The following is a 16,013-nucleotide window of genomic DNA, read 5'->3' on the forward strand; positions in this document are numbered from 1 at the left end:
TGCCTATCATGGCATGGCACTCGCAGCAGGGAGCTCCAGGAGGAAGGGAAAAAATAGGGCTATTAGAGCAATGTTTTTCTTTGCTAAAACAGGGGCGGAAGGTGTCCAACATTTGTTAATAGCAGTGATTTTGCGACAGCTGAAGCAAAGCCTGCTTAAAGCCAGACCAAGTTTACAGATGTGTTGCTGATTATTTTGAATAATTAAATGGTGTAAAACCCAGCTGTGATGAATAGCACTGGGGTCACAATTCATAAATAATTGAGAAGAGTGAGTTGCATTTGATCATCCTGATCAAATTCTACTCTCTGGAGAATAAATGTTTGTCCTGAATACCATCAACATTGTTAAATGCCTCAATATTCCTGCTCAGCCATCCAGCCAGCAGTCAATTGAACTAAATCACTTTAACACCTTACACATTTGCCTTCCTCATGAATACAAAATGTTTCTAACTTACACAATGGTTTCTGGGCATCAGACAAAGCAGCCACTCTTTATAGACAGTAACCAAACAGCAACAATAAATGTTTTAAATGATCCCATTAAAAACAATTCCTGCATACAGTCTTGTCTTTACTGCAGTAAGTGAAGAAGCCGTAGATATTAGGCCACCTAGTTTGGTTCATTGCCTTGTTTGTAAGCAGAGCTGCCTCTCTGATTCACATGCAGCACACAAACACACTTCCTTTTGCTGGTGGGGAAGCCAGTAGCACAGCTCCATGCAATTTCCTGGGGTTCCTCCTGCTTCTCAATACTTCCAAAAGCTCAGCTCTGACTGTGATTAGACTGAATGAAATAAATGCCTAAAAACTAGCCAGAGAATACTGACTTGAGCTTATTAGGGCCTGACTCTGCAGACCATCCTCATATTGTATGGGTTTGGTAACCCAGAGTGGAAAATTGCTTTCACTTCTTTGGAATTGCCTCCAATTTATAGCAGATTTATAGGTCAAAATCTGTCCTAAGGAGGTAACAAGAGGCAAACTTTAAAATAGTCACATTAGGTAAATACTATCAACTAAATCTTGAAGCCTTTCTCCTTGGTTTTCCTGGAACAAAATAACCAACAGCTTGAACCGCAATCTTCCTTGGATGCACAGAGCATGAACAAGGACTCCAGGAACAGACCCACAGATTGGGTGGTCATCAAAGACCAAATTCTATTACTCTTACTCATAGCGAACACTATTTTACTCCTTTTGGGCTACTTAGGGGGTATGTGACTTCTTGGTGTGACTAAGACAAGCAAATTCTGGGCCAACAAGAGTAAAATAACATGCAGATTGTAAGAAAAGCCTGGAGTTAAAAGTAACTGCTTGTACTTTCATGTTGTTCCTGGGGGATTGTAAGCAGCTTTTCTTATTTAATAAAAACCTAGGAGGGTGCCCCCTTAAAGGCACAAAATCTGTGGTAGTTAGAAAGCATCTGTAAATGTCCAGTCCCACATCACTCATACCTGGTGACAAACTGGTATTTTCCTATTTCTTCTGACACATTTGAGCATTGCATTTACCTGACATGACAGCATCACACAGCTGTCACACAGTCCCTAACTATTAATACACAATTAACTTTAGGAAAACAACATTTTATTGGTTGGTCATTAAATCGTACCTCAAAGTCTTCTGAGAACCCATGCTGGTTATTAGAATACAGCTCACTGATGTGTTTAACGAACTGCTTGACTGGAATTGCTTCCATATCGTCTGTAGAAAGAAAAAAACGTTCAGAGTTGCTGGTTTATTTTATGTATTTGTCTCATACATAAAACTTCAGAAGAGAAAGTCTTCACGCATTATCACTTAGATCTGAGTTCCCAGGGGCAGAGCTAGTTCAATATTCGATAATAAGAAATCTTGATGAATCTGGCCAATTTTGAAGTAAACTCTTCATATTATATTTCTAATTCTAAGCACTGCAGTTATGAATACTGAGAGTCTGTTCCCCCTGATGATAATTTACAAGTTTACTCCAATTGAAGTTCAAGGATCGTTTAGTTCTTGTTTGCAGTTTGATGATGGCGGTGGATGGGATGAAGAGGCCTCCTCTCCTTCCACATTGTATAAAAAGAACAGAAGAGATCCAAAATATGAATGTACAGTGGACAATTGTCCCCTGTAAGTTTTTACCAGACTGAGCAGACACAGTTATTCACTTTTTCCTTTATTACACAATGATGTAGAATCCAAATGGACTTATCATGAAACTGACTCCAAGCAAAATAACAGGCAACACAACACCCACACCAACCCGAGTTCTCTCTCATGCCAGACACTATTCATAACATTGAATATGTATTCCACTGGACCATTTGTTCTTGCTCAGCACAGTGCAAATTCCACCCAATATACCAATAAATCACCCACAATATGTTTTCTTAAAAGAAAGAAGTCAAAGGCTTGAATTTAATGAAAGACAAACAAGACTGTTTCAAGCACCTGTGACTCTGGACAGATTCTAATGAAGCTGGGGTGTAGGATGGCTGCCTTCCTTCTCTCTCTTTCTGTCCCTCAAAAAAGGCTTCGATGTTGTTCTAACCACCACTGCAGTTGGCAGAAACATTGTGCTTGCCAAGATTCATTAGTTAATATTTTCAGTCTGGCATTTAGAAAATGTAAATTGCTATACAACTGTGATTACTTTCAGCATGTGAAATAATCTATTGCCTGATGGCTACTATTGTCTGATTGTGTGATTTTATGGCAATACTCTGGTATTTATATATTCCATTTAATATTCTTCTGAAGATCACATCCAGTTTATGTTTATTCCCAGTAATTCAGTGGTGTATTTTTGCTCCCTTTTAGCAGCCATATGGTTTAGCACTACAGCTGCATTATAATCTGGATTCTTTTCCTTTTAAACATCTACATTATGATAGAAAAAATCCAAATATTTCTACAGATACTTAGCAAAATTTAACGATAAATAAATAGATGTGACATTTACTGTATTCAGAGTGAAAGATCTTTGGCAGCTAAAACCTCTAAGCTGTCACATATGCTTTTCTTAGCAAAGGGTATGAAGATCTGTATGTGCAAATGAGGTTCTACTTTGGCAAGAATTTTATAGATCCCTGACAATCTGATTTCTTTCCAGCTGATAGCAGTTAATATTGACCATGTCATTATTCCTCTACTCTTATTTTATCAGGTAACGCTCTAAGGTGCCTTTTTGCATCTATTGACATTTTCAGATTTCAATCAGCTCTCTTCTGTTTTATTTAGAAGAGCCAATTGTTAAAGATATGTTTGCAATCTGATCACCTCGCAGTATAGTAATGTTACTTTAATTAACCACATGCTCATTTACTGAATAATACAGAATTTAAAACATTTGACAAGAGTATGCTCATCTTAGCAAAAAGCTGCAGCATGCAGAAATTCTGGCACTTTAAAATATTTAAGTGATAACATTTATTCTATGTAATATTGAGAACATCACCATCTCATAACAACATTTGTATTAATATTTTTGCAGCCAAGACACTTGAATGGAATGATCTATAGGAACAGCAGTGAATAGCAAGAGCCTGTAAAACAATCTTTCCTCTCCTGAAAAGTAACCCATGTATCCTAGATTTCCTTGAAAATAACATGTGCTATGATAGCAATTTCACACAGTCTCACAAGAAAGTTCCATAGGTATCTGTTGTTGTTGTTTTTTTTTTTTCTTAAGTAGTCTAGCTCAACTGTGACCAACCGAGATCAAGGATTCACTGCAGCAGACCAGTGTGTCCAATTTAATTTTGCAGAAGGCAGAATTTAATTTTAATTGTGATCTGTGAGCCAAAAAATACATTAGAGAGAACGTGCTCTCTGGTCCATTGAATTCCCACCAATTTCAAGGATGGGTCTGCACCAGAGATCCACAGCAAAATATGGTTAGTTTTCTTTTTATCATCATCACTGCATGGTGGCAGTATGTCTCCACCTTTATAACCACTGCTAATTCACTTCTCTGTTGTTCACTATCCCCTATTTTTTCTCCTCCCTTTTTTCTCTTATGCACTTTCACTTCTGATTCCCTCCAGAAGCCTTAACCCAATGCAGTTTCTTATCCTACTTGATAACATGGGCAACAATTAAACATTAAATAAATTAAATAGGAAATGCTGGTGACATATGAGCTCACTGGGTGAGAGGGAGCTTATGCTGCTGAAGCACTGCCTATACTCAGGAAAACCATGTTGGAGCAAATGTAATTGTTTTGCAGCCCAAAGGGGATGGGCAGCCCACACACCCATCTTGCCCCTGCTGATAGTCCCAAGAAAGCAGCTGTAAGCAAAATAAAGTCTGTTACACTAACCAATGAAACAGAAAAGTGTTGAAAAGTCATTTGGGCCTGTATTTCTCTGTTCATGACCTCCAACTCCAAACTCCCACCCAGGAACACGTTACTTTAGCTGGGGTCTATGCATGCTTAGCCACAGGCACCTTGTCAGACCTCCAGAAGAATACGTACTAATAGACTCAGCACTCTTGAATGGTATCTGCCCTGACGTTATCTGAAGATCACTGTGACCTTCTCTGAGAAAACCAACAGATGTAGCTAGATGAACAGAATATGCTTTTCCTTGCACTACTGTCAGTCCAAAGGCTTTGGTTAAGCCTTCTTTCCATCTTAAGACAAATAGACTTCAATGACTATAATTCTTTTAGTCGATTGAAGAGATTAATGGAATCCTATAATGGCTAATTAGGAGCTCTCAGTTCTGCGCATATTCCCTTTTGCACCATATATTTTCCCCATCCAAAAGGCAGAGTGACATGTGATATTGTCAGTATGATGCTTATGTTTCACAAGACTTACACATTATTCAAAAAGAAGAGGGAAATTTTTTATAACATACCTTCACCTCTAACACTGCAGATATAATTACAATTCTGTCTAGTTTGGGTTTAGCCATCTGTTTTATCAGTGTCAATAAAGTGATTCTGGATTTACATCACTGTAAAATATGAGCTGAATCTGGTACCATTCTAATCCTTTGTGTTATGCAGAGAAAGAAGTAATCTTAGACAGACAGGAGCAAAAGTCTCCAGAACTTGAAAATAATTGTATCTATATTTATTATTATTAATAATATAACTTATAATAATATTATTTATAATCAGACACTACTGAAGCTGACAGGTTGGGGGTATGTTTAATTATGATAGATATTTAACACTTTAGTGGAGTTCCCATCTTCACTTGCTGGTCCAAGAGAAGTGCTTGAGAGGAGTATCAAAATCACAAAACCAAAGAGGACCACAATGGAGCTCATTTCCTGGCACAAAGGGAGAACACCAAGAAGACAGTCATGTTTATTTTAAAAAAAATTATTACAGAGGAAAACTTTCACCTACATCTCATTTTTTAAGAAACGGCAACTGCAGAATATTTAATACACTCCTTCAGAAGACAGCCATCTTCAAAAGAAGCCCAACATGTATAGAAGCAATAAAGTTCAAACAGGGTTACATTTAAAGTTTGGATAATTAGTAAACCTACCAGGAAGGATTTTCCCGTATCTCCCACTTAATAAGCTGCCTTTGTAATGTTAAAGTAACAGGGGCCAATTTCAAAAGAAAAATGGGATATCGTATCAGAGATGGCATTTCCACATAATAAGATCTCAGATTCATTTTGATTCATGTATAGCCTGAGAGCTCACTGGATAGTTTAGTGGCATTGGATTGGACTAGATGGCTTTGGGTCAGGAATTAACCCAGAAGGTCAAAACCAAAGTGCTTCCTCGTATTATCTTTCTCTAGTTTGGAGTCTTGGTGTTTCTGGAGACCAGACATTTCACACACAAAGAAGCCTCAGTAAGAAGATTCTCCCATCTCTTCCATTCTGTTTGTAAATGCTTTCTGGCTTTCAGCTATTATCTGACCCAGTCTACTAAATCCAATATACTCCTTGTACCTTATGCCTTACTTTTAATGTGACAGCTTATGCCATTCGTCTGTTAGTCACGACATTTCAGTCTCTCATTTGCAAAGCCACCTGGATTCATGTGCCATAGCTGTCACGTGGCTTGGCCCATCTGCTCCAACAGCAGCCACTTACTGCACTGCTCAGCAACCTTGTGCCATCCCTTCCATCTCAGAAGCACCTCCATCAATTCTCAGCATGCTCTTCACACCTGGCTTCAGCCAAAGGACGAGAGGACTCTCCCACTCCCTCTTCCCTGTCTGCGGGGCTGAGCAGTGAACTGAATCAGTCTGCTGATCTGACTTCTTAATATAAGAAATGATTAATTGATTTGTGGGGAAGGGGAAGAAGGATTAGTTGTCAGTGGGGTAGATGAGTTGATCCTACTCATTACCATGAGCAATAGTAAAGTGACAGGGAAACCGCCCTTTCTGAAGGTAGCACAAACCTAACATGGCTTATGACCATCATGAAACCAGTGATGATGTTAGTGACATTAATCCTGCAGAATCCACTCTCAATAGCGTATCCTCCCAGCTCTCATCTTCTGCAAAAAAATTTCCCAATTGGAAAGAAATATCTACAAGTAGGCTCAGAGTAGGACTGGATTCGACCTTTTAACTCACTGAAGAATAACCTATCTGGCAAATGATGGCCCATATCCACAGCAAACAAGCCCCTTTCTGTTCCTAGCAGCACTCAACCCTGGGATGCTGATTCATCTTCTACCCTCTTACTCTCTCTGTTGGAGAGAATATTGAATGCAATCCCAGGATTTTTTTTTTTTTTTAATATTCATTTTATTGTTAACCACATTCAGTGGGGTTCATGGATTTCTATTTTTAACAAAGAGGGAAGGAAAAATTCTGCAAGCAGCTGGAAGATCTAGCATCAATATTTAGGCTGCATATTACTTAAAACTGAGTCTAACAGCCACTCCATAAACTACAATACCTATCAAAGTGAAGGCTACAGAGCTAGAGCAAAAGCTTGTCTTCAGATGTAGCACTGTAACCAAGTAACCATGTGGAATGCAATTCCAACAGATTAATTTCCACAACCAGCAATGGGGCACTCGCAGCCCAGATTTAAATAGGATTCATGCAGCTGTACCATGCAGTGTGGAAGTGCACACAACACACAGTACTAAATGGGGATGTAAAGCCCAAACATATCTGTATTTGGTCTGTCTCTAGAAAAGTGGCTAATCATAAAGAATATTGCAAGGATTCATAGCATACCCTTGGGTAAAATTCTGCCCCAGCAGAGGTTATTGAAAAACTCCTATCAACTCCACTGAGGTCAGGTGTTCACCTTTAGAGAGAACCTTAGATAAAACTTTCTAAACCTACAGATTGAGCATATACTCTGAAGTGCACATACTTACAGGGGTCAGAAACTTCACATGCAGCTCAAATTTTGGCACTGACTGAATTTGAAATGTTTGAGCAGATAACACCACAGCCAGATCTCTGCGATGCCCTAACTCATGTGAATACTGTTCTTCCTGAGTAATTCCACGTGTAAAAATGGGTGGTGCCCAGCTTTCTTCAAACCATTTTAGATTTAATGCATTTGAATTACACACATTTATATAGTCAGAGCCTTTAATTCTGCAGTATATTGGCTTTCCTTGCTTAACTGTTTAAGAACACAACTGAAGCCACTGTGTTTCATTTGGAATAATTAATTTTTTCTGACTGATCACATTGCTTGCTATATTAAAAATGGCCAGAAAGACAAGAACAGTTTTATTTGTATAACATGAGTATCAATTATTTTATGATAATACAAAGCCATTAAAAACCCCTTAGTATAAGAGAAGGTGTCTGCTTTCTGTGGAGATCAAATCTGCATAAATACTAAAAAGGCAGTACAGGAGTTTTCATTCTAGGAGATCAAACTACCTGCTGGAGCCCTTTAAGGCTGGCATCCTCCTGAAGTCACTGATCTCAGTAATTAAGACAAATTGTAAATTAAATTAAGATAAATAATAAATTACTAAGAGTTGATTATTGGGGACACTATTCCTCATTAATGCTCACTTTCTTGTAATCACGTGTTTATCTAGTACTGTTTTTAATAAAAATGCCCTTCAAAGTGAAAAGGCACAGAAAAGACTATGAGTACATTTCAAAGTCCTGGATAGGTGGGCATGTTGAAAGAAAAACACAGAAGTCCTTCCAGCAAGATAATTGCTATCTATTTGTTATAATCAAGCCAAATGAACACAAGGGCAGGTTTCTGATAAAGGAGAGACACATGAAAAAGCAGAATATGAAAAATCACCTGTGTAATACTGTAGCTACATTCATCTCTTGCTTCAAGATTTAATCTACTACAATGCTATTAGCCATGTGTCAGTCAGGAATATAAAGATGTTAATGATAAAATTTTGTATGTGTCAAAATAAGAGCTCAGTTTAAATCTGCTTGTACAAATCTTAGATTAGGTTATCATTAATTATAAATGTAATAGCAATACACTTCTTCCCTTTAAGCAAAAAACCAATTCTAGTCCAAGAGAATGAAATAATGTGAGTTTTCCCTTAGCACAGACATTAAACGTGATCTTATTTGGTATTGCCTGCTAAGGAACACAATTTTAATCTCACACATTTCCATCTTTAGGTCCCAGTCATGCCATTAATTACATACATGTCTTACATTTAAGCACATGGAGGTTCAACTCCAGGGCTCTCCAGCCCAGTGTGATGGCTCTCAGAAAAGGATCTATCTGCATTTCACGTGGTCACTATGAAAACATGGTTTTGGGTGATTTAGCCAACTCCTGGAGGTTCCATTACAAGTACCATGATTAGATACTATACCATAAATTCGTCAGTGTCTGCAGGAGCAGCAGTTTGTAGCAGAGAAAAAGGAAGGTAGATGTACCCTAAAATACCTTGATATTTTCTTGGCCTCAGAGGACAGCTGTGTTTGCAATATTGCATTCGTGAATTTAATTGAAGCTGAAGATAGGTACAATTCACAATATGGTGCTGGAACATAAATCCACAGGGAGCAGAAAGCAGAAATAAAGTCTTAAACAGCTGAAGAGCACTACCTCTGTGCTCAATGAAAAGCTTCATGCCCTTGAGAAATGAGTTCTCAGCTGCACTTAGCACTCTTCCTTGGCCCTTGTCAGTCTCTAGCACAGAGGATCACTGTGCTCTGTACACTGTCACTGTTCCGGCCACAGATGTGTCCTGGTGCTCTGCTCTTTAGCTCTTGGGATGCAACTTGGGACAGCTACATCTTAGCAGAAAACGGCAAGATAACTCTTCTCTGTTGGGAACCTGCAGTTTCCTTATCAAATGAGATACCTCTTGATACAGTCTCTTAACAGAAACAGTTTGTCACAGGGTGGATGTTACTAGAAATGTAGGAACTGAGCTTGTAAAAAACACATCAAGTCTGACCACTGATGTTTGTCAGGGAAGATTGAAGGCAGCCACGGTTATTGAAGGAATAAGGAAGAAGGTTTCAAAATTCTGCAGAGATTTAACAGAAACTAAGAGTTAATAAGACAGACTCTTGATGGGACTCCTTGTAACCATGAGAAGACAGAAGGAAATGGGGGAGGATCATGGCTGCACTGGCCTTCACACACTCACATGACTGCATGAGTGGTCAAGACACCTCTTCATTGCAATGTACTTGGCCACTCCACTATGTCCTGGGCTCATGCACCTACACTTGAATGACTACCTACAAGTCATTCTTGAAGAAGCATGAGAGTGTTTCTCCATCAGATTCTGCCACTGGTTATTTTAAATACAGTATTCATAAACTCCAGTACTAGTTAAAATAATTTACTGCCCTTTACACCTAAAACTGCATACACCTTGATCCCAGCCCTGGGAAGTGCTCCTGAGCCTTGCAGTCTAGATACAGGTGAAATAATGACTAGCATAACATCTGAGACGTTTTCCTTATACTAAAAATGGTGAAAGATATCTGGAATAATATGGTAAATGAATCAGCTGCACTGGCCAGCCATTGTGTTCTTCATGAGCCATGTTTCCCTGGACTGTGGTCAAAACTGTGCAGAGTTTTGAGTTTTGCCATAGAGTTAAGCCTCAACTATCTCTGAACTGATCTCACAACGAGTCCTGCTGACGTGAGTGCCACAGTGTCCACTGTGCCCATGGGCTGGGCAAGGAACCAGTAAAGCCCTAGCAAGCTCCAGAACAATGCATCACCCAAGAGCAGGAAAGCTCCGAAACAAAGGAAGGTAGAAGTGGAATTTGTGTTAGTTCCACTACTTGATATCATCTAAGTTGCACTACAGAGGTGCACTTCTGCGCTGCTGTCATGGAGCTGGTCTTGTGATGAGAAGAAAGGAAAACTGATAAGGGATGCATTTTGTTTTGCAGTGCTGCAAAACATACAGGTCCACAGCTACGATGCTGCTGTTATTCTTACTTACACTACTTACTTACCCTACTGAAAAGGATCAAGTCCAGAAATGTTTTAACTGACCCAGCTATGGAAAAAACCAAACAAACAGGAAGAGAAGCTCGTTTGCTGAGAAAGATCTTGCCAATACCAAATGTTATAGTGAAGAGATCCAGGCAAAGATGATATGGACGTGGCCAAAATTAACTGAGTGTGGAGGCAAAGAGAAGATTTGAAGAAATAATTTTGTTGGGCTGAATCACAGGGGCATTTCAGAAATCTGCCATTGATTACAGATGCATTACTGTCAGGTGCAAGGCTTATGTGAGTTTAGATTTATACCTCAGTTGTAATATCCAGTGTGTGACTCAGTTAATGATATATCCTTTGTCCTGTGTTTCTCTAGATCAAGCAGTGCAGATAATTATGAATAATGATAATGATTTGGGTCTCAAAGCAAATTTGCACGGATAAGCATATGCCTATGGGTGATGTGGCTTCATGCACAATAATTAAGCATGTACGCCATGGGAAGTAAAATAGAAAAAGGGTAAAATCATTCCTTTACAAGAAGATTTTTTTAGATTTTGGACCTCAAAAGTAGTTCTGTGCGCCTATTGCAGGTAGCTGGCAGATTGATTTCAGAGTTCATAGACCTGAGAAAACAGAGGGTTTGCCTCAACAAGAGCAGAATGTGGTGCAGAAGTAAACACAAGAGCTACCTCTGAGCATGCTGACATGTCACGGAGCAGAACGGTGGCATGCAGAGACACCAGCAGTGCTTCTGAAACCTCTTGAGTTGCGTCAGAATGTCGCTGTGCCTGGCTCCCAGGCACCTGGCAGAGCCACCCCACACCTGGGCTAGAACCAGCCAACCCAAACCTGCTCAGCTTCCTCTGACCAGCAGCTCACTGCATGCTGTAGATGGACCTTGGCAAATCTACTACATGTCTTCAGACACATTGCTCTAAATTGCCATCAGTGTGGCTGCTTGCATATAATTGAGAGTAGAAGTTGGTCCATTGAGTTGAAGGAGGTAGATGCATGGTTCCATGAGGATCTATTCAAATTTATTTTGTAAGGATAGGGTTTTACAAGCTAACAAGGTTACTTTGAAAAACTTGCTTTTGTGAAAATTCCACTTATACTTTGCTTCTACGATCAATGTGGCAAGTAAGCCTTTCTCACACCCTCTGGCAGCTTCCAGAGGGAAAGTTCAGAGGCCTATCATTTGGCAGTTGCAATCAGTTCAAAGGAGAACTTTGTCATTTAATGTTTTTAAGGCATTTCAGTGGGCTGCCTACGTGGGAGCAGCAGCTGACATCAAACAGTGTCATTTAGCAGCAGGTATCTGAGGGAAAACAGGCCTCTTCTATGTCTCCAAAGAAGGCAAACGTTTAGGAGAGCCTCAACATCTTTCCAGGCAGTATCCCACATCTTTGGAAAAAGCCAACATAGTTGGAATTTATCTCTACTAACTTTGAGCCTCATTACAGACTCCCTGTACAGGTAATTAGTTAATACACATAGACAGAGGCATGTTCAGAGAGTGGTTTGGCTTTTGATGGCCTGAATACCTTTACTATCAGCACCAAGATCTTAAAGTTCATAAATCTGTTCTCTCTTAAGACCTTCTGGGCATGATTCAGCTCCAGATTGAGGCAACTCCATTTGGATGTTTGTATGCCGGTGTCTAAATGTGTACTATTATCCACAAAAATCCTGTCATTAAATTGGGAATTCAAGGGCTGGATTAACCTTTGCATCCAACTAGACTAAACCTCTGTCTAAGGCCCAGTTCTTCAGGTGCCTTAGAGCTCATCAGCAGTCCTTCCAGTTTTTTAACTACAAAGCTTCTCAAGGTGTCTTGCAGCAGGTGCTTAGCAAGTCCCTTAATCTGCACTGCCCATTATCAGGGGTGAGCAGTTCTCCTAGCATTACCAAGCCTGAGCAGACCACAGTGTGCACTGCAGTGATGGTAGTATCACGTTGATCTTAAAGCTGCTGTGGTCCAACAGCTTGGTTTGCTCTAGTCATGGGAAGATGTCTCCATAAAGCAGGTTTCTTCCATTCTTGGCCACTTGTTGCATGCTAGAGTGGCTGCTGGAGAAGCACTGGCACATGTGCTGGCCTTACAGTACCAGCCACCTGCACAGATTTAATGGAACTTCTTCAGTCTCTATTACAATTTAGATGAATGCCATCCAGTCTTTAATGGACAAGAATCTTTAAAGATCCACTGCATCAACAACACAGACCGCAGCATGAAAAGTTGGAGCTTTCTGCTGGTTTCTTTATCTAAGAAAAAATTGCCTCAATTACAGTAAAAAAACCCCTATACGTTGGCCAAAGAGACTACTCTCTGACAGGAGAATTTCTCTCCTCCCCCTCTCTTGTGCTTGTAATCCCCTGGGTTTTGACACTGCTCTGCAGAGTCCAGGTTAGCCCGCCCACCCTCCCCTTCTTCACAAGATCTAAGGAGGTTTCACACGACAGCAGGTATGGTGGGACCATTAAACTGACTGCCAAAAGCAGACCCAACAGGGAAGTGCTCCTCCTGGTTTTAGAGTAGGAAGAACAGAGCTCTCCAACTATCTAGGTCCTTTTGTGAAAACTCATTGTGGGTGGTCTAAAACTAAAACTTCCTACCTCCTGTTAACCTAAAGTAGAAGAAGAGTGGCTCCATGCTAAGGAAGTGAGGTGACCAGGACATGCATCTTAGTCTGACACAGAAAGGAGAGGAGATGACAGCATGCTTTCTTTTATTTTCACTGGAGCAGCATCAGACTGCAAAGTGAATTACCTAACGTTTTCTGCAGCAGTGTAATAGCTAACCTTTCATATTAGTTCCCACGGGTACTTTGAAAGACTTTTTCTAGAAAGGAGTTGCACGTCTACTGAATAAAATCAAGGAAAATGTAACTGGATTCTTTCACTTTTCTAGGATGCGTGTTTCTTCGGTATCTGAGATGGCTTTCAATGTTTTTTGGTAAAATGAATCTAATCAGCTGCAGATCGAATCCTAGGCCGATGACACAAATTACAGAATACGACAAGGAAGCTTAAAACCTTGAAGCAACAAGCACCAGCATTTGACAGACTGAGGTCAATACAACATTTTGGGTACCTTAATTCTGCCTGTGAAACTGAGCAACATCAAAGAAGGCAGTGTCGGCAAAGGCCACTGTAATGCCAAGCTGCTCTCTGTCATCATGGCTTAAAGGGAGCTGGATCCTGCACTTGATAATTCCCAGGGGAAATGCCTCATGAAGAGAGAATAGCACTAAACTCTGCTTCCAGCTTCGCTCTCAGTATAGCCGAGAGGAGAATTTGACCTTTGGTAACTTGATTAATATCAAACTAACAGATGGCTTTGGACTTTACTTGAGATTGTTTGCTTATCCTTGTGTCTTGCTTTTCTCCCCAAGATCCAGCAGATACCACCGCTGCACACGCTGAAAGTGGGGGGCAACTCCCCCCATCTTGAGAGAGCAGTGGAACTGCATATCCCTCACCCACAAGCTGCCCTGACAGAGCAGCTGGCTTCACCCTGGATGCTATGCCTTATTGTTTTTAAGAAGTGTTACTCATGTTTTTGACATTTTACAAAGGTTATTCTGAAATTTCTATTAAAACCATGCGGGAGAGGTGCCTGTGGAAAAATACAGAGCCCCATTGCAAAGCACCTTAAATTAAATGAAGCAGCACTCATACAACAAATCTCTACCAAACCCCACGATTTATCACAAGCATAACCTTCTTTCTTTATGTAATTAAAACAGACTCCAAGTAGCAGAAACACAGAAGATTAAGCCCGTCTTACCTGGAATAGGTATAATGGGAATACTTTCATTGGGGACCACACGGGGGGAACTGCTGTCCTCCACATAGAAATGGGCAGTCTGAAAACACTTTCTGTCAAAGGAAAAAGATAAAAAAGATTCAGGGTGTGAAAAACTGCACTCTGAAAAAACAGCCGAAAACTTTTGCACATGTTTTCCTTCTCCATTTCTGTTCCATACTTTCATATGTTATAGTTTTAAAATATGAAAGTGTGAAAACACAGGTGCATTTTCTACAATTACAATCCTAATTTCAGATTCTGTGTGCTCTAATTCATTGACATCTGACATCACCCATCACAAATACCTCTGTGTATTACTGCTAAGTACTACTGGATATGAAACTATACTCACAGAAGTTAGTGGTTGCAAAACAGGTTTCAAATATATAGTTCAGAAAGAAAATCTGCACACAAGAAACATATTCAGCATACAGCTCAAGCCAAAATCCACCTAAGACACTAGCATTTCCAGGGAAAATACACTTACTGTAAAAGTTTCTGCTATGTAACAGCCAACAGACATTAATACAGCATCTGTAACTGCTGCATGTCACGATGCTCTGCTATGAAAGTTATCCTTCATACATTACAGGGTTTTCTTTGTTTGTTTTTTAACACTAAAGCCATACAACCCTCATCCCATCCTCCTCCTGCAAACTTGTATTTAATCTACTGCTACAGAAAAACCCAACAGACACTTAGCTTGGGCCCCAGGACTCATCTCTGAAAAGGCCTATAAAGAATAGGAGAACTTAAATCCACCTGACTGTTTTTTACCTGTATTTAATGCAAAGCAGAGAGCACAAGCTGGTCATCACAGAAAAGGTACTGAGCAGAATAACATCAAGAGATCCGAGGAGACTCTGCATGGTGATGTTAACTGAGGCAGGGTTTTCCAACACCAGCGTCACTGCTCATTGCTGACTTAATGAGCTGCTTGAGGCTGGAACTGAATATTTAATGAGTCTTGCTTGGTGTGAGCAGCTATTGTGGCAGGGGAAGGGTCTGCTCTCATCTGTCAGGGTGCTAACAATAGGTTCCCATTGCAGGAAGATCCCCCTCAATGAACTAACTGCTCCTCAACACCTGGGCTAAGTTTGCAGGCGGCCTCGTGAACTGTGCCTTTTGTCAAGTTGCCGGTTCCCTTGCCGAAACGTATTTGCACACAGTGGCTTATGAGTCTGTGCCTCTCTGCAATCTGGGCACTGTGCTCTCCATAGAGAGCCCGCTCTGCAGAATCTGCTTTGCTGACTTTGTCAAAGTAATTTGTGCACCCCTTGTTTTTGGCATCCATACATGCCAAAAAGGGAGCAAAAAAGTCACTGAAAAGCAAACCACTTTCTTAGGCAAAACCAGAAACTAAAATAAGCATGGGTGCTTGCTTTCTAGGTGTTTGGACTCTCTACTGCACAGTCACAGTGCTTTACAATGCAAGCACAGGCTACAGCGGCACAAGTACAACTTAAGACAATACAGAAGCAGAAGAGAGCAGATTTCACAGCATGAGGTAACTGTATCAGAGCAGCTTTCTATTTTCAGGCACGATGTCTTGCATTGTGTGAAGTTATTTATTTGGTGAGTATGCTTTTGTTAAGAAACACCATAAGGTGAATTCACACACAAGGATGCAAGATGTGCAATAGACTCACAGCATTTAAAAACATCGGCTCAACTCCCCCCACCCTACTTGCTCCCTGTTCTCATTTTTTTTTGTCAGCCTTTATTTTGGACAATGCACACCCTGGGGGCATGCAGCAGAATAAATCAGTCACACATAAGGAAGAAACTATGAATATGAAACAGGCAAAATATTCCTGATTTTGATGTATTTGGGGCTCTTTCCC

At 40.3% G+C, this 16,013-nt stretch overlaps 1 protein-coding gene across 1 annotated transcript in view; it reads right to left on the reverse strand.

Moving 5' to 3' along the window:
* The window catches only part of LOC104531017 (protein tyrosine phosphatase receptor type G), a 197,527-nt gene that overhangs the window by 25,734 nt on the left and 155,780 nt on the right, over positions 1-16,013 (reverse strand). The window contains exons 13-14 of the mRNA XM_029086950.1: positions 14,149-14,240; positions 1,618-1,709 (exon numbers count right to left, since the gene is read on the reverse strand). Coding sequence (XP_028942783.1) covers positions 1,618-1,709; positions 14,149-14,240 — 184 coding nt within the window. The remainder of the gene's footprint in view (positions 1-1,617; positions 1,710-14,148; positions 14,241-16,013) is intronic.

Source organism: Antrostomus carolinensis, unplaced genomic scaffold, assembly GCF_000700745.2.
Source record: "Antrostomus carolinensis isolate BGI_N321 unplaced genomic scaffold, ASM70074v2 scaffold6099, whole genome shotgun sequence".
NCBI lineage: Eukaryota > Metazoa > Chordata > Aves > Caprimulgiformes > Caprimulgidae > Antrostomus > Antrostomus carolinensis.